Source organism: Megalops cyprinoides, chromosome 3 (assembly GCF_013368585.1).
Source record: "Megalops cyprinoides isolate fMegCyp1 chromosome 3, fMegCyp1.pri, whole genome shotgun sequence".
In the NCBI taxonomy this organism is placed as follows: domain Eukaryota; kingdom Metazoa; phylum Chordata; class Actinopteri; order Elopiformes; family Megalopidae; genus Megalops; species Megalops cyprinoides.
In genome coordinates this window covers 36,974,314-36,990,537 of record NC_050585.1, presented here as the reverse complement: position 1 = coordinate 36,990,537, position 16,224 = coordinate 36,974,314, and the positions used below count along the sequence as shown (strand labels likewise).

The 16,224-nt window shown below is 40.6% G+C and overlaps 2 protein-coding genes across 3 annotated transcripts; one reads left to right on the top strand and one right to left on the bottom strand.

Moving 5' to 3' along the window:
• Positions 1 to 237: 237 nt before the first annotated feature.
• Positions 238 to 6,479, bottom strand: cct8 (chaperonin containing TCP1, subunit 8 (theta)). 2 transcript variants are annotated; one of them, XM_036524190.1, is made up of 16 exons: positions 6,358 to 6,479; positions 5,276 to 5,366; positions 5,069 to 5,148; positions 4,808 to 4,957; positions 4,530 to 4,710; positions 4,289 to 4,350; positions 4,031 to 4,168; positions 3,576 to 3,754; positions 3,391 to 3,457; positions 2,759 to 2,846; positions 2,524 to 2,639; positions 1,901 to 1,972; positions 1,627 to 1,791; positions 1,401 to 1,520; positions 1,172 to 1,292; positions 364 to 440 (listed from the first exon to the last, which is right to left on the bottom strand). In XM_036524190.1, the coding sequence occupies exons 1-15, from the start codon at positions 6,415 to 6,417 to the stop codon at positions 1,185 to 1,187; spliced, it is 1,677 nt and encodes a 558-aa protein (XP_036380083.1). In that variant the 5' UTR covers positions 6,418 to 6,479; the 3' UTR covers positions 364 to 440; positions 1,172 to 1,184. The 2 variants fall into 2 exon arrangements, with proteins under 2 accessions (XP_036380084.1, XP_036380083.1); XM_036524191.1 differs by lacking the exon at positions 1,172 to 1,292 and having other exon boundaries at positions 238 to 440.
• A 479-nt stretch (positions 6,480 to 6,958) lies between these two features.
• Positions 6,959 to 16,001, top strand: map3k7cl (map3k7 C-terminal like). The gene is made up of 5 exons (XM_036525716.1): positions 6,959 to 7,330; positions 8,217 to 8,298; positions 9,485 to 9,543; positions 12,121 to 12,236; positions 15,802 to 16,001. The coding sequence occupies exons 2-5, from the start codon at positions 8,223 to 8,225 to the stop codon at positions 15,980 to 15,982; spliced, it is 432 nt and encodes a 143-aa protein (XP_036381609.1). The 5' UTR covers positions 6,959 to 7,330; positions 8,217 to 8,222; the 3' UTR covers positions 15,983 to 16,001.
• Positions 16,002 to 16,224: the final 223 nt, after the last annotated feature.

The window sequence follows — 16,224 nt, the reverse complement described above, 5'->3', positions numbered from 1 at the left end:
GAAGTTTTTTATCATACACAACAATACAAATTGGAATAAACACATCTATGCAACCTGAGGATGCCACAGCTGCTTGAATACTATCTGGATACTTTTTACATGCAAACAGACATTCATTTATCTACAGGCATTCATCCATCTTAAAAATCACCTATCAAGGTGATTTAAGTGATCAGATTTCTGCATCAGGTCAGAAGTTTTTTTAAAAAATCTGAAACAAACAGTTAAATGGTGACATCTTAAGTGTCTTTTATTGACAAAACAAAGACAAAAGGCAGCAGCCTTTCTATACAACAGCACATGGTTATTCTTATAGAAAGTGAATAGTTGAACATAAATAAGTTTATGCAGAGAATCTGGGGGGCTTCTCAGTCCTCCTCATCCCAACCTTGCTTGCCTTGGGGAGCTTTGGGTCCCCCTGCCGGTTTAGCCATAATGATCTGTGGGAGGAGAGACGACTCATTAGACAGCTACACACACTGGGCCACACAGATTAGGAAGGCACAGATGGGAGTCTAGGTGTGACTTTCATCTAGCTATCAGTTTTGTTGGAAGAATCACAGCTTGCAGCAAATGAGAAAATTATATTTAAGAAACTGATCCTGAGTAAACATGTACAGATCCTCCCATCTTGTCCTCTCAGTCATGAGTGTGTTGTTTTGAAGGTGACTGCAGTGATTCCCGTGCATGCAGCATGCAGACACACCGTGTGCATCTCACTCTGGTTTATTCCTAGGACTGCTTTACAAGCATGTAGAGGTCATCTACCTTGGCATCCCAATCTACAGAATATACCTCAGAGCATCACACGCTCACACTTCAAGTTTTCCCTTTGGGTTCAATCGAAGAACTTTTTAAATTTGAAATATTGACTTCAATTAGCCTACTTAATTTACTATCCTCTTGTTCCTGCTGTAGGGCGACAGAGAGGTGCTGTGAGCAAGCTTGAGGGGGAGAAAAAAAAAAAAAAAAAAAAACATTCCATAGCTAGAAAATCTGATTTTTCTGACGGCTGGAAATATATAGATCAAGTAAAAAAAAAAAAAACCTCAAACGTGTTAGTGTTAGTATCAATGAACGTTTTCATTACACACAGCACCCAAATTGTGGTAAACACATCCGTGCAGTTTTTCCGGTATTAAAAATCACTCCCAACTGTTTACTGCGGCACCTTTTGTTTCAAATTAATAATGGGTGTCGAATTTATCAGCTTCATCCTCCCAGCTGTCTTTGTCCCAGTGTCCTTGTTGCTTGGGAGGTTTGGGTCCACCTGCTGGCTTAGCCATAATGATCTGACACATTGTGCATAACATCATATTAATATCCAACAATGGACGACTGGAGCACTTGACATCTCTTTTGACATTTCTTCCCAAACACGAAAAATATGAGGGTCTGACCTGGTCAACTCGGAGCACAGTGACAGCAGCATTGGTGGCCAGTTTAATGCCCCAGTGTTTGACTAGGTAGGGGTCCAAGATGCCAGCCTCCAGCATGTCCTTCAAAGCTGCACCCTCTCCCTGCAGCAACACCAAAAAAAAAAAAAAAAAATAGCATGATTTTTGGCTCTTTTGCAATCAAATTATCATGAACCCCACAACATGCCCTATCAACTTCTGCACTCACCTCAATGTCAAACCCAATGTTCTTGTTCCCTTCATGGTGTACGGCATACAGTTTGGACACAAGTTCATTACCCTTGACCCCAGAGTTTTCCGCCAGTGCACGGGGCACTGCCTCAAAAGCTTCAGCAAACTTCTTGATGGCATACTGTTCCAGACCTGGGCAGGACTGAAACACAAAGCAACTACAATGATGCCAGCAGACACGGCTTCACATACAGGCAGGCCGATTTATTCAAAACCACTGAGATCAGATGACAGCCGTTGCCCTTGCTTACCTCTCCATATGATGTGATCTGTTTGGCCAGCTCGATCTCAGTGGCCCCACCACCTGGCAGAAGACGCTTGTCCTACGTACACAGAGCAAACCTTCTAAACTCAAAGTCAAACTGTGGAAATACTGTTTTTCCGCAATGGCAGCAAGCCCATCGGTATTCAGGAGTAATGCACACTTCCCCTGACGGTAACAAATTACATTCACCTGTCACCAGGCCACAAGTAACAAGGTAAGGATGGAATAAATCAGATCAACTGGTCACAAATGTCTCTTTCTCATTTAGTCTCACTTGGTATTAGGGCTCTGCAGATGATGTCCCAACACCAGCCTCCGCTATACTAGACAACAATTTTGGAACGTCATCTGTGGCTGCTTAATTATCGGACTAAGAGTCAAACTTTATATAATAGATTTTCTATGTGTTTCAAAAACCACAGAGGTTTCAAGTACCTTTGCAGAACCATCTTTGGAACCATCTTTGTACTCAGAAGTGTTTCTGTAGTAATGTTTAAAATGTGTAAACGAACCTTCAGAGTCAAAAATGTACTATTTCTCATTTCTTGAAGACGGGCTCTACATAAGCAATGTTCATTTAAATTATTTCCTCTTAACACCTTCACTTACCCTTACAAGAACCTTGAATGTGTTGACACCATCATCAATGGCTCTTTCAATGTCATCCATCAGATTGTCTGTGGATCCCCTGATAACCAGAGTAGAAATGGCACCATCCTCTTTTTCTAGAGGAAAAGTAAAAATAATGATCAGTGTTTTTGAACACAAAAACATTGTTAAATGAACATCATTTCCGGACGAGTCTTGGTCTAATGCCTATTAGCATAATGAGAACAAATCTCACCATGTTTGAAGACGACCACCTGGGTGTCACCAACTTCTGTGAGGTAGACGCTGTCACAGCGACCCATCTCCTCAGGTGTTGGGGGTGTCTGAGTAAGAAGAATGTTACTGCTGCTGAAAACATACCCTTTCATTCACTGATTTTATTTGCCATAAATTGGTTCTAGTAAGCTTGAAATCTGGGAAACCTAGGACCAAAGACTATAACAATTTTTGTTACAGAACTGGCCCAGGTTGAATCTAATAACATACTAATGTATGTACTAATAACATAATACTCTTCATGCCTAACTCATTAAGTCAGTAGTTTTTCAGTAGAGAAAACAATGTTATGTCACTGGTGGTTGCTAAAATGAAGAGTGCCATTTCCATCCTTGCATTATGTCAGTTAAATTAAATTTCCTGTTTCTTGAATAGTGCTGGTGCATTTCTAACTGCTCAAATTCCATTTCCTCATGGCAACATTCATCTCTCATTATTGCTCAGGTACTCTACAAGTACTTTCTAGCATTATAAAATGCAGTAAGGTTCCTTGACTTCACATGTTGATCAGATCTGCCTGTTGTAATAATTTCACAAATGTTTAGCGTACAGGTTTTCAATCCTGCAGTGCATTCTGGGTATACCACTTACCAATCTGGGCAGTGCAACAGCTCCAACTGTTTTACACAGTCTTCTTAAATCCCATTTAGAGTTTAGCCTGACAGACACATTCAAAAGTATATATTACTGTTTGGACAAAAGGAATTAGCATGGCTGTTTAGTTTAATGCTTCTGCTGATGTCTGAAATTGGCCTAGACTCTGGATGTAATCTCACCTGACCACCATGAGCTGGTACTTGTTGGCATAGTGCAGGGCCATGTCTGCCACCTTGCCCCCAGTTACAACAACATTGGCTCCAGCCTCAGCGATGGCCTTGACCTGGGCCTCCATCATGTCCTCCTCACCCTTGCTGAAGTTCATCAGCTCCTCAGCATTCTTTATCAGAACTGTCCCCTGTGATATAGGGAACACTCTTAGAATATATGACACAACCATCTACAGTGATGGACAGTTTCTATAATAGCATCCAGTGTATTACAACATTACACTTTTGAGTCTATAGACACTGGGCGATAAGCAGTTGAGGCATTATTCACCTAGATATCGACTGCATAAATACACCAAATGGACCACATGTATCAGCCTTCATAATGAATTGAAAACTATGCAGAAACAACCTAATAACCATCATAACAGACTTTCACCATAAAAAGCTGAGAGATGACCTACCTTAGTCTCCGTTACCATGCAGTCAAAGGGACAGGAGAATACTGCTATCTTTGCATCCTTGACCGATGTGATGTCTCCTTCTGTTTCCTTTTTAAAAACCATTCCATGTACAACTGAAGAGGAATTCAACCCACAGCCCTGAAACAGAGAAATAAATCAGATTACAGGCACACAGGGTGAAAAATGGACACATACACATTACTATTACTACAAAATTACTACTTAAGCTCATGCATTATTAAAGCTCAAAACACTCACCAAGATCTTGCACACTCGGACATTGTCCACATTAAAATTTCCCGACTCTGGAAAAATGGAAACTGCAACAACAATACAATGTTTTATACACTAGTAAAATAGTTACCATTATGGCCTCAGGTTGTAACACAGCAAACATTCTTTATGATCAATTATTTAGTACAAAAGAAGCATAACCTCCTCACCAAATAAATTATTACAAAAAGCTTAAACACAATGACATCACAATGATGGCACCCACCACAAGCCTGGGCAATGAGGTTGGCCAAGAAATCCTCATTCCCATACTGTTTGCTCATAACAGCCGTGCGGATCATGGCGGTGGCCTCATCCACATCCTGCAAATTCTTGGCCGAGGAGCACACAGACTCAGGCAGGATGTCCAGGGCCTTCTTGCAGGCCATCTCATACCCTTCAATAACCTGAGACAAGAGGGGAGAAAAGAGATATTAAGTGGCACTGTTCTGGCCTACATTCAGAATGAATGGGGCAAGCATGGCAGCACACTTGTCCCCTCACCTCAGACACAGATAGACCCATCCTCAGCAGCTCCTCAGCCAGCTCCAGCAGGGCTCCGGCAAACACCAGAACGAAGTTGGTCCCGTCCCCAACCTCCTGCTCCTGCATGTGTGACGCCATCACGACCATCTTCGCTGCTGGGTGCTGGACCTGAGGCAAGTCGAATTGGTGACATTACTGTCATTGAAGGCAGAACACACATGCGCTTACAAATGCACCAGCTGAAATCATTAATGTTGTGAGCAGAGCACTACAGCCCACCTCAAGTTCTCTCAGAATGGTTGCTGCATCATTGGTGACAAAGAGCTTTTCCAGATGGTTGATGACCATTTTATTCATGCCTGTGAAATCCAGACCACAATACAAATGTAAGACATGTTTTCCTTAATGGAAATTCAGAGACACTTGCCTGACTCAAAGATTTGAAAATTTAACGTGCCATCAGGCACAGAGGCAGCCAGTACCTACCATTGGGCCCATAGGCTGTCCGTGTCGTCTGTGCCAGTTCTTTGCATGCTTGAATGTTTCGGAAAATTGCCTCCTCTAGCCCAGAAAAATGCTGAAACAACCACATAAAACAGAATGACGTATTCTCAAACTAAACAGTAGAATAATTTGATTATAAAATGAAACTTGCAACTAAAATGACCAAATAAATAGCCTACAAAAACACCTTAAACCAAACGGAATGACATTTTCAGAGAACACTATGGTTTAAATTACTAGCAAGCCATCTACACCTACATTTCCGTAGCTTCTCCAAACCAAGATACGTGTATATACTGCACAGATGCAAAGCTCCAATCCTTTCAACCAATATGAAGCAGTTACTGAAACCTCATCTTACAAAAACTGACCAAATACTGCTAGCTAAGAAATAAAAAACATAGCTAGATATTTGTAAGCTATCCACAGTTAGAGTAAGACTGAATATCAAATCGTGACCGTTAACCGTCAATCTGTCAATGACAACTAACGTTAGCCGATTTAGGTGTAGTGAAGAAGGCTGGGCTGGCTAGATGATCTTAGTTAACTATAAACGTCAACTAATTCAATTAATGTTTACACCTCTAAAGCTAACTCAGCCAGCAGCTTATTTCATTACGAACGACAAGTAGTCTAAATAAGTAGTCTAAATGTGAATAGCTCACTAGCTTGCTTGAGAGACTACCATGGACTGGGTGGAGATGAATGAATGGCTTTACTGAAAGACCTGCTCAGCCTAGCTAGCTACTTTTACTTGGGCCTATGACCAACCTTCATTTTCAACAATCACCAAAATATCTAAAAACAAATACTATAATATAAAACATGTTTTCATCGCTCTCCGCAATAGCTAGGTCGCTAGTTAAGCTGTTACCGTTAGATACACCAGCTAGCCGCCTGGCTAGGAGCTAGCAGTCTGGCCTGACGTTACTCCCTTTATCCTAGAAGCCTTCCGCATGACATTGCACGCGTTTAATTGTTGATCACGAAAATCCAAACTGTATTTGAACACATGTGTGAAGTGTCTATCTTAATGTTAATTACGACACGTATATGAGAATTACCTTGGCGCCATCCTTTAACATTTGGGCGAAGCCCGGAGCTTTCGGCACGTGTAGAGCCATTTCGTGATGCTAACTGCCCGGTTCGCACAAGAGAAAGAGCACACTACACAGCGCTCGAGATTCAGGCGCAACGACAGACTAGCTCTATTGATGGTCGAAACATGGATTAAATCCAAGGCGGATTTCAGTCTATGAATGAACTATCTTAAGTTTAGAGTGTTCGTGTGTAAAAAATAAATTAGCAGGGAATACTGATAATGGTGCTAAATTAAATAATGGTTATTACTATTGTTATTATTATTAATGTTATTGTTGTTGTTAATGTCATGTCATGTTACATGACACGATTTTGTACATTTTACCATCAGACTAACTTCATGTAGTGTGTCAGCTGTAATGGCTGGACATACGAGCGAAAAAAAGAAAACGCTATTCTTTGCTCAAGTAATTAGTGCAGCCTCATTCTGGTACACTGCATCATTGCACAGCTATTGCATCGCCACTGCATGGCTATGTTACTCAAAGCTGATTGGAGCTGTGGACATTTTTCTTGTCTAAAGTCATGCCATCTGAGCCATTTAATTGGAAAGCGACTAACAGACAGGGGTATACTGAGCAGCATTCCTTTGCTGCCAGCCGTTGATTGTGTTGCGTTAAAGACGCGTGGATGTGAACATGTTCAGAGAGAGCTGGCTGAACAGTGTGAACGGCGCCCTGTGAGGGACTTTTCTGTCAAAGTGCCCTGGTGAATGGTTGGTGCACAATCAAGCTGTACTTCCACCTGGCTTCATCCAAAGGCGAGTATCGACTGTACTGCATAAAAGAACGCTGACCTCTTTTTTGTACTTTCCGGACATAACAGCAGTCCTTTGTACAACTGGGGGAAAAGGGACATCTACCTAGGTTAAGTCGAACAAGTAAAGGAGAGCGTCTCACCCTGGTTTGGTCTTGTCCTGCGACACAGTTTCTAAGGGTAAGTTTGTGCCTTAGGATAAGCTTGATGGTAGTTTTGTTGCAGGTTGTCTGTGATGGCTTGAATCCAGACAGTCTGATGTTCTGCTGATATAGCACTCATCAGGTGTGGAGTCATAATCCTTTGAATTGTAAATTGGGTAATTTGTATTCCTCTTCTTTTTCCTTCATCTTCATTTACACATTTCTATTGTATGAAGAGGGAGTGTGCTAATATGGTTACTAATGAAGTTGCAATTTGCTTTGAATTTGTGATCAGTGTTTGTATTCACTATCTACAGCATGATTGGTCAAGCTACTATTAAGCTGCTTGATGACTTCTGTCACCCTCTTTAAAAGTGATGACAATAACCAAGATCATTTAAACTTGTTTGCAAGTGGCAGTCACTTGCCAATATGCTTATTACATACTGAAATTTATATCTGAGCATAACTTTAACTTGCTTTAAAAAATGCTATGATGAAGAATTTGACAAAACATCCTCCAACTTATTTTCGTTAATGATTACGGGTGGGCTGAGAGTGGTGTGCCTTGTAAATGCCAGACGCATATTTGTGAATCCCAGCAGAGAGAGTTCATAAAACAAAAAACCCACTATGAAGTCTGTCAAAACTGACAGAGTAGTATACACTATTTGCAAGTATAGGCAATGTATGCCCTTGTTTGCTGCATTTCAATTTACAACTATGATGCCTGTGTGGTGAAAAAATACAAATATCTGAACATACAAGATGCCTCTCTATTTCTATCCACCATGCTGGACCTAACGGTTTAAATCCCTGATGTAACAAATGGCAAGGCTCCAGCTTAAAATAAAATAGATCAATGCTTTTTGCTGTATGGCTAATTAATAGCTATCATTTACATTGCCCTTTGATTCTCCAAGGAATAAATGATCACCTCAACAAGACGAGTATCTCCTGACAAACCTGAAGTTAGAATCGCCTTCAGCCTTGATGAGTCCACAGGTAAAAAAAAAAAATTGTACACAGATGCTTGTGCACACGCACACACACACACACACACACACAAACAAACATAAAGACACACACATACCAATACACGCATGCTTGCACACATTGTTAACCGCTAACATTCCAACAACATTGTTGTAACATTGTACTGTGGCTAATCCAGTGTTTTCAGAGCATTGACTGTGTTTTACCTTAAACATCCACTTAAAGGCTCAATGAAAGCCACATTGACAAGTGTGCCCTCCTCTTGGAGAAAGGCCTCTTTCCCAGCAAGGCTGTATGTCCAAAATTCCTCCCACCAAAACAGCATCTAGCAAAATCCAACATGAGCCCCTGCATGCCACATGATTTTAACTTTAGTCATTCTTTTAGTGAGACAGGTGCTCCCTCTATTTTGGTAGGCTTTGGCATCTTAAAAACAAAATATCTACCTAGCCACACAGTGGGGCTGTCAGGGCACAGTGCTGTCAAAGTGTTTTACAGCGATTCAGCCAAATGCTTCAGTGGCAGCTGCAGCTCTGACAACCCAGCATCAGGTTTCCTCTTTAATACTTCAGTGCTGCGTGATTCACTCATTTGCTTTTGGAGTTCTGACCTATATTTAAAAGCATTTAACACTTCATCCTCCACCCGTGCTCCCCTTATCAACAGAGGGGCAGCGTCATGCATGGGTGGCCTCCGCTGTAGCGAGCCAAAGGGACAGAGGCCCTGTGCATCTCCCTCACACAGTGGCATCGTGTGTTAGCCTGCATGTTTTCTGAATGAATTTTAAATCTTCCACGCTGAAGGAGATGTCTCTGTGATGTTGTTTCCTCTCTGAAAAACCAGTGTTATCTATGTGGGGGATGCTATGCCATTGAACCAGCAAAAGTCAAGTAACATCCAATGTCAGAGTGATCATTTTGCCATGATATTTTCAACAATCAGATTTTGGTCTGTGTGTATGTGGTGTGTCTTGCTGTGAAGAATTTCTCTGTGTGTGCCAAAATGTAGAGGCGGCTACTGTACAGCACAGACAATCTGAAAATCTTTATGCTTTGAAATTAATGTCTGTTGTGTGCTTGTTGTCATCGTAAAACACAATTTCTTATCACTTTAATGTGAATACTCTGCTATAATATCGGATCAGTTTTTTTCTGTTTTGTCTGTTATTAATAAGATGTTCCTGTTGTTTCCTCAGAGCTGAAAGATGACGAGGACTTGCTTCCATCATTTCCTGACCTTGAGCAGCAGCTACAGGTTAATGTCAGGTTTACATTACACATCTGTAACACAGCATGCCTCTGGCTCCCAACAATCATGTACCACATACCTGCCAGTATTCACACCTTCCACATTAGACTCCTATAACACTACACATCTGTGACACTACATACCTGTAACTGTACACGTCTGCAATACTCCACACATGTAACTCTCTAAACCTTGGGCACAATACATCTGCCTCACCTCACACCTGTCATTGTAAACACCAGTAACACTGCATATTTTAAATGCTATGACATACTTGCAACACAATTCGTTTACCACAGTTACACTTACATGACAATAAACCCATGCGATAGTACATAAATTGCAATACTACACATCTGCAGCACTGAATACCTGGAAGATTACACTGGGACACCACACAATTCACACACAGCGCATTTTCAGTATTACAGACCTGTCATGCTACAAAACAGCCATATTAGTATATTAGAACTATTTAAATTGCCATATTAGGATTTTTATGTACTGTGGGTGTAAAATTATAAACTACATTTTAAACTGAGGCTTGAAATTTGATATATAAGATATGCTTCTTTTACACCAAAAGTTGTTCTTATTTTTAATTAGCATCATGTCAGCTTAGTTCCTAGATGTATCTTTAACAGATGCAGTTGATAAAATCATTGTTTCTGGGATTCAAGCTAACCACAAATGTTGAGTGTTAACAGGTGGTAGGGGGAAAGGGACGTGGGCTGTTCTTCCCCCAGTATTGCAGAGGTCCTTGTCCTATTGATAGAGCCTGACACTAGAAATAGCTTAGTAGTGTTGCGCAACGAGGTGCAATAACTTTGCCATTCTGTTCTCATTCACAAGATTCATGGCAAAACAACGTTGGGGGGAATTGGGCCAGAAACCATTACTGTATCCCCTTGAGGTCTTGATTTATAGTCCCAGGATCATTAATGTCATTAGAAGAGACTGTTTTTAGAGGGCCTTGCAATGCTTTGGTATAGACAACTGAAGAGAGGACGCTGGCTGGTCAAGCATGTGGCCAGTGTGTAGATGAGTGAGCTCTCCTGTCATTGTCACTGTCACTCTACAGTTGAGTCTCAGTGAGTCACCATCTCTCACCTTGACATTCAAAATGCTGAGCTGCCAGCCAAGAGATATTCTTTTTGGAAAGTCACTGGTGGTGCAAGGCCACTAGCTGACACTGTATGTTAGGCACCTGTGTGGCTGCTAATATGCTGTGTCTGTCTGTCATGTTGCTTGCTGGCCACTAAGTGGCACTAAATGGACATCTTGTGTCCTCTTAAGAAATGACAAGCTAATGTTCATGTTTCTTTGTTCTTTTTGTACCTAAGAAGTAGTGTCAAAAATAAGGACTGCGCTGGGGTGGGGGTGGGGGGGGGAGTGAGGGGGGTGTAGACCATAAGTATTTTGGTAACTGTATTCAACATATTTTAAACATCTGTCAACTCAAACTGACTGAGAATGTTTGTTACTGCACTGGGCCCAGCGATGTTGCTGCTTCTTTGTTGAAATGCATATTTAAAGATCTTCTTTTGACCACCAAATGCCAGCTTTCTTTTTAATCCTCTTTAATCATAATCAAATCATCTTTTCTGTCTAATCGCCTGATAGCTTCTGTTGGTGGAGGAAAGAATTAGGATGTTATTTTCAGGGTTTTGGATTTACACCGCAGAATTAAATAGTGGACAACAAATAATATCGATTTCATACTCAGCAACTACACTCCAAAATTGTTACAGTATGTTTACAAAACAAATTCACTTGACATCTGTTACTCCTTTTAATATTTAATGAGCCTGATGTTAGCATTATTTTGAACCATACAGAACGCAATGCTGTAAACAAGTGCCGAGAACACTTGTGTCAGACCAACAGCTCTTGCTGCACCTACAATCTGCTGGAAAAAAAAAAACGGTGGTTTCTGAGGCTCTGAAAAATAGGAATTAAAATTGAGGAAAGAGGTCTGAGGAGGAAATATATTTTGAACTTGTCTGTCCTGTATCATACTGAAAGCAGAAGTCAAGGCCCCCAGGACACATGGGAAGTGACTTGGCAGCAATTTTCCATGTGTCAGAGTGATTGTTCTCAGAGTGTTGTCTTGCGTGCTCGAGAAGGGTTTCCGCTGTGTGTCGCGTGCGTGTGTGGGTGTGTGGGTGCGTGTATGCGTGCGCGTGTGGCTGTTATTAATGGACATTCTTGGGCACTATGTGTCTCAATATGCAACCCACATCTCCAACCCTTTGCTCTCAACCCATTAATGTCAAAGATTGCTATGTTTATATTCTTTTCTAAATTTGTTGAATGGACCCACATGGAAATACCACTGAATGTAGGGGAAGGTAACCCAGATCCCCTTGCCATTTAGCTGGTAGGGGCAAGAGGGTGTTACATCACGGCATCATCAGAGCTGCTTTCCTCCAGCGGGCCGCAGCGGTCACTGGCGCTGAAGGACACCCCTGTCCCATTTTGACTACCACTCAATGGCCTGGTCTTAGCATGTGACTTTAGCACACCATTAACCATCTCCTTATGCCCTCACTCCCTCCCTCTTCGCTCTCTCCTCTCTTCCAGCCTGTGCTTCCATGTCAGTCGGTGTCAGAGTCAGTGCAAGTGTACAAGGACCACTGCAAGATGGCCAAAGAGTTCCACAAGGTCAAAAACGAAATTGCACTGCTGGAGGATCGAAAGTGAGTGTCAACCAAGAGCGTAGTGATGGCACTCTCCATTCTCTCTCATTTTGCAGAAGAATTTTTTTTTACAAAGATTATATGTTTTTCTTTTCTGTCCCTGAATAATCATGAAAAGGGTTCATTAAGAGTTCGACAATGTTAACAAGAGAGAGTGCTGATCTCACCAATGAATAATGTACTAGCTGAGTCGATGCATCATTATTTCCTAAGTCCTACCACAGATTTCACTGTTTGTGATTTGTACTTTTATATTTTATTTAGCTATTGCTTTATTGTCAGTTTCATGGTGGCTGTAAATTTAGTGTGCATCTTAAGGCTATAAAGATTGGGTTTAACCTTGTGTTTGCCATCACTGTCGGACAACTGGGTTATTATTAGTGTTTGGTTGAGAAAATAGAGTCAGGAGTGATGTATGCATTAGGTTACAGTCAAATTTAGTATAGGATTTAAGCAGGTCAGGGTCAGTGTAACGCTTGCTATTAGGGTAAATATTACTGTCATACTTAAGCCAGTTCCAAATCCAACCATGGGCCTCGATTTCCCTCCACCCCTCAGCTCTAAACAGCTGTGCTTGCCATTACTGTACATACGACACTATGTGCAGGAGGGGATTTTCATACTTCAAGGTACCACCCTTTTACAGTATGTGAAAGGAAAAAAGTGAGGAACATCTTTGGTGCAGTGTGAGAGGTATTTTAATTCCGCTTAAATGTTGGATGGTTTTGTGGTAATTGCGACTTCAGTGAGTCAGAAAAGGTTCTCTTTTCCTTAGAATCCCCTTATACACCCACTCACCTCCTCTTTCTCCTTCCCACACACAAACCTGGCAAAATCCCACATCATTTGCGGTGCATGTGGTTTTAATTAGAGCTGTACAAACAGAATAATTGTTACTGACTTTTTTGTAAAATTCAAACTTTACAAACATATTTTGTGTCATAACTTTCATCATTGAAGATTTTCATACAGGATATATATAAACTTTGTTATTAGTTATTATTAATAACATTACCTTACTAATATATATTTCTATTATTTATTTATTTTTGAAAGTTTAAAATGAAGGTTCTAAATTTTTTATTGTTTAAAAAACATGACGTGGTCCATGAATGTGCTAATACCAAAGAAAGAAAGCAAGCAATGATAAGCACTGTTTTCAGTGTCGTCCTGAACGTTTTAAGCACATGCCACATGCTGCAGGCTGATGCAACACTACGCTCTTTGTCTGGTGCACTTCCTTGGACCGCATTCCGTGTTGAGTGACAAGGGGATTTCCTTACAAGCCATGTTCCACAGTTTAAAAATAGGGCCATGTCACCATGACAAGCATTTATGCACAGCTCTCTTGCTGGAAATGCTTGTATTTTTAACAGTGGCATGACTACAACAAACAAAACATTTGTTTGGATATAACTTCTGTCATGGATCTCTGTTACAGAAATCCATGAGGCTTTTGTTCCTTACTGTGTGGTTAAATATTAATATATGAGCATGAATTGTCTACTGTGTGTTACAAATTATTTACTTCTTTTATTTACTACTTACTACACAAATTACAGGCTGCACCACACTGTTTAGGGATACCTTTAGTATCCCTTTTCCAGTTCTGAACAGGGCACCAACAGCACAGATGTGCAAAACTGAATATGTTAGAGTCAGGGGTATACAGTTGTTTTATTTAACTATTATGCTTTTATGAATGGGGAGCGATGTTGTTCCAGCTTCCTGAGGGTATCCAGTAACCTCACTAAGGTTGTACTCCAGGAGGATTAACTAAGTTAAGTACTGTGAATAGTATTTGTATGAACAGTATTCATCAAAATGTATTTTTCCTTGTGTGTACAGGTGTATTGCTTCTCATATTTCATTTAGCTACATTGAAGACATAGTGTAGTTCAGCCTTCAAGCCTGTTGTTGGAAGCCTATATTTCCTGTTGGACTCCCAAGTCAACTAGAAACTGCTAATCCTATGTAGCAAAATCATGGAAAAAATGAATGAGGCTATGGACTTTACAGGCATGTTGGGTACTTTTAGGATGTTCCTTCACCACACCCAGATATGGTTTCCATCGCTTTTTTTTTCCAAGTCAAGCTTACACTTGTTTTGAACCAAATATTGCAGGAGCTTAGAATTACCCATGCATTACCTGTGTGTTTTGCGGCTGTAACAAGTCATTTATTATGGAAGTGCATTGCAGGACTTTCAAATCCATTGAGCACTATCTGTAACATGACAACAATTAAATGTCTGCACTATGGGTGCCACAAGCATGTTGCATAAATGTGTACTTTTCTGAACCAAATATTGCAGGAGCTTGCAGGAGTTTGAATTTGCCATGGATCATCTTTAAATAACAGGTCAGCACAATTGCCATGTAATATCATATAATTATGGCTCCCATACCTCATGTAATTACACAATGTATTTTTACACGAGTGTATACTTATATTTGACTAAACACTTTTGCAATGCAGCATATTGAAATCTTAAATTTTGAAGGAGTAGATGCTTTTGGTAATTAATCATTTTATTCAGAATCCCACTGTAATTGTGAAAATCCTTCATCCTCACAAAATGGATGATAATTATGGCAACATTAAATTCTCCATTGGATGCTCCAAGCTTGAAGTTGCTAGGTCATGTGCTTTGGTGGCCATATTGAGCAGAGCGAAAATGTGATGATTCCTCCTCTGTGGGGAAAAAAAAAAACCTTTTACGCCATTTATGTGAACCTTTCAAAAGAATATCAACCTCCAATTCACTCACTCAAGCATACTGTAAATGCCTTACCTCCAGATCATCTAAAACTGCATCATAACAATCCTAGAAACCAGTAAAGGTACTTACAACCTTTGTCTTTTATACCATAAATTCTTGAATATGTATGTTTTGCTCAGTGAGAAAGATCTGACACAGCATGACGGGGTACATGTAAAACTACGTGCCTGCTCAACTGTTTCATAAACAAAAGGGCTCAGTTCGTTGGTATGCAGCAAATAGCTGCATCATTATATTGTTGTTGACTGTCTATGCTGGTTAGATCTGCTTCTTTATAGAGATACATGTACAGTCATTAGTAGGCTGTTCACATGCTGCACAATCCGTAGTTTGGAGAATTCAGTTCCTGGAATTATTCCAAGGTTATTGCGACACACTCTACTGTGCCTCCCCTCAGTGCAATACAAATAATTGCTTAAGTTCAAAGGGCAGTTTGGACGTAGACTGCAGACTGATTCACTGCCATGTCAGGTCAAAGCACAGAGACCGAAAGCTCCATTTTTAACATATTAAGTGAAGAATAAACAATTGTTAAAGAAAGTGTGTTGGTCATTAGCCATTCCTCATTTTACATAGTTCCTGAGAATTTCAGAACATAATCCACATTTTGTAGTAGGTAATTCTGCCAAACAGTTGACACAGTTTGAACCAACTATTAAATGTAAGCCCTGAATTGATTTAGACATCTTCAGGTGTGGTTCGTTACTGTGAATAAACCTTTCAACACAGGAGACTAAATATGCCTGATTGTTCTAGTTTGCTATCTTCTGACATCTTTCACAGAAAGGAGTTGATTGCGGAGCTGGTGGAGGATGAGAAGGCATCCATGGAAATTGCCCGTCTGAAGGAGGAGTTCCGGGTCCTGACAGAGGAGAACCGGACGCTGGTCAATGTCCACAGCCAACGCTCCCAGCAGCTGGAGACACTGCGAGTACTCAATCAGAAGAGACCAGGGTCCTCCTGACCCTTGATCCTATCAGACCCGGGGGAATTTGTGTAAATTCTGTAGTATGGCAGCAAGATCTAAACTGCAGTGCAGAGACCTCAGTGGTCTTTTTTTTTTTCAGTTGAAAAAGGGGATTCCACAACCATTTTGTTGCCTTTTGTTTTCCAGTTGCAGATTTTTAAAAACAGCTGGGAATATGTAATGATTCCTGGATGTTTGATAGAAATTCATAAAACATACATATTTTCCTATGAAATTTC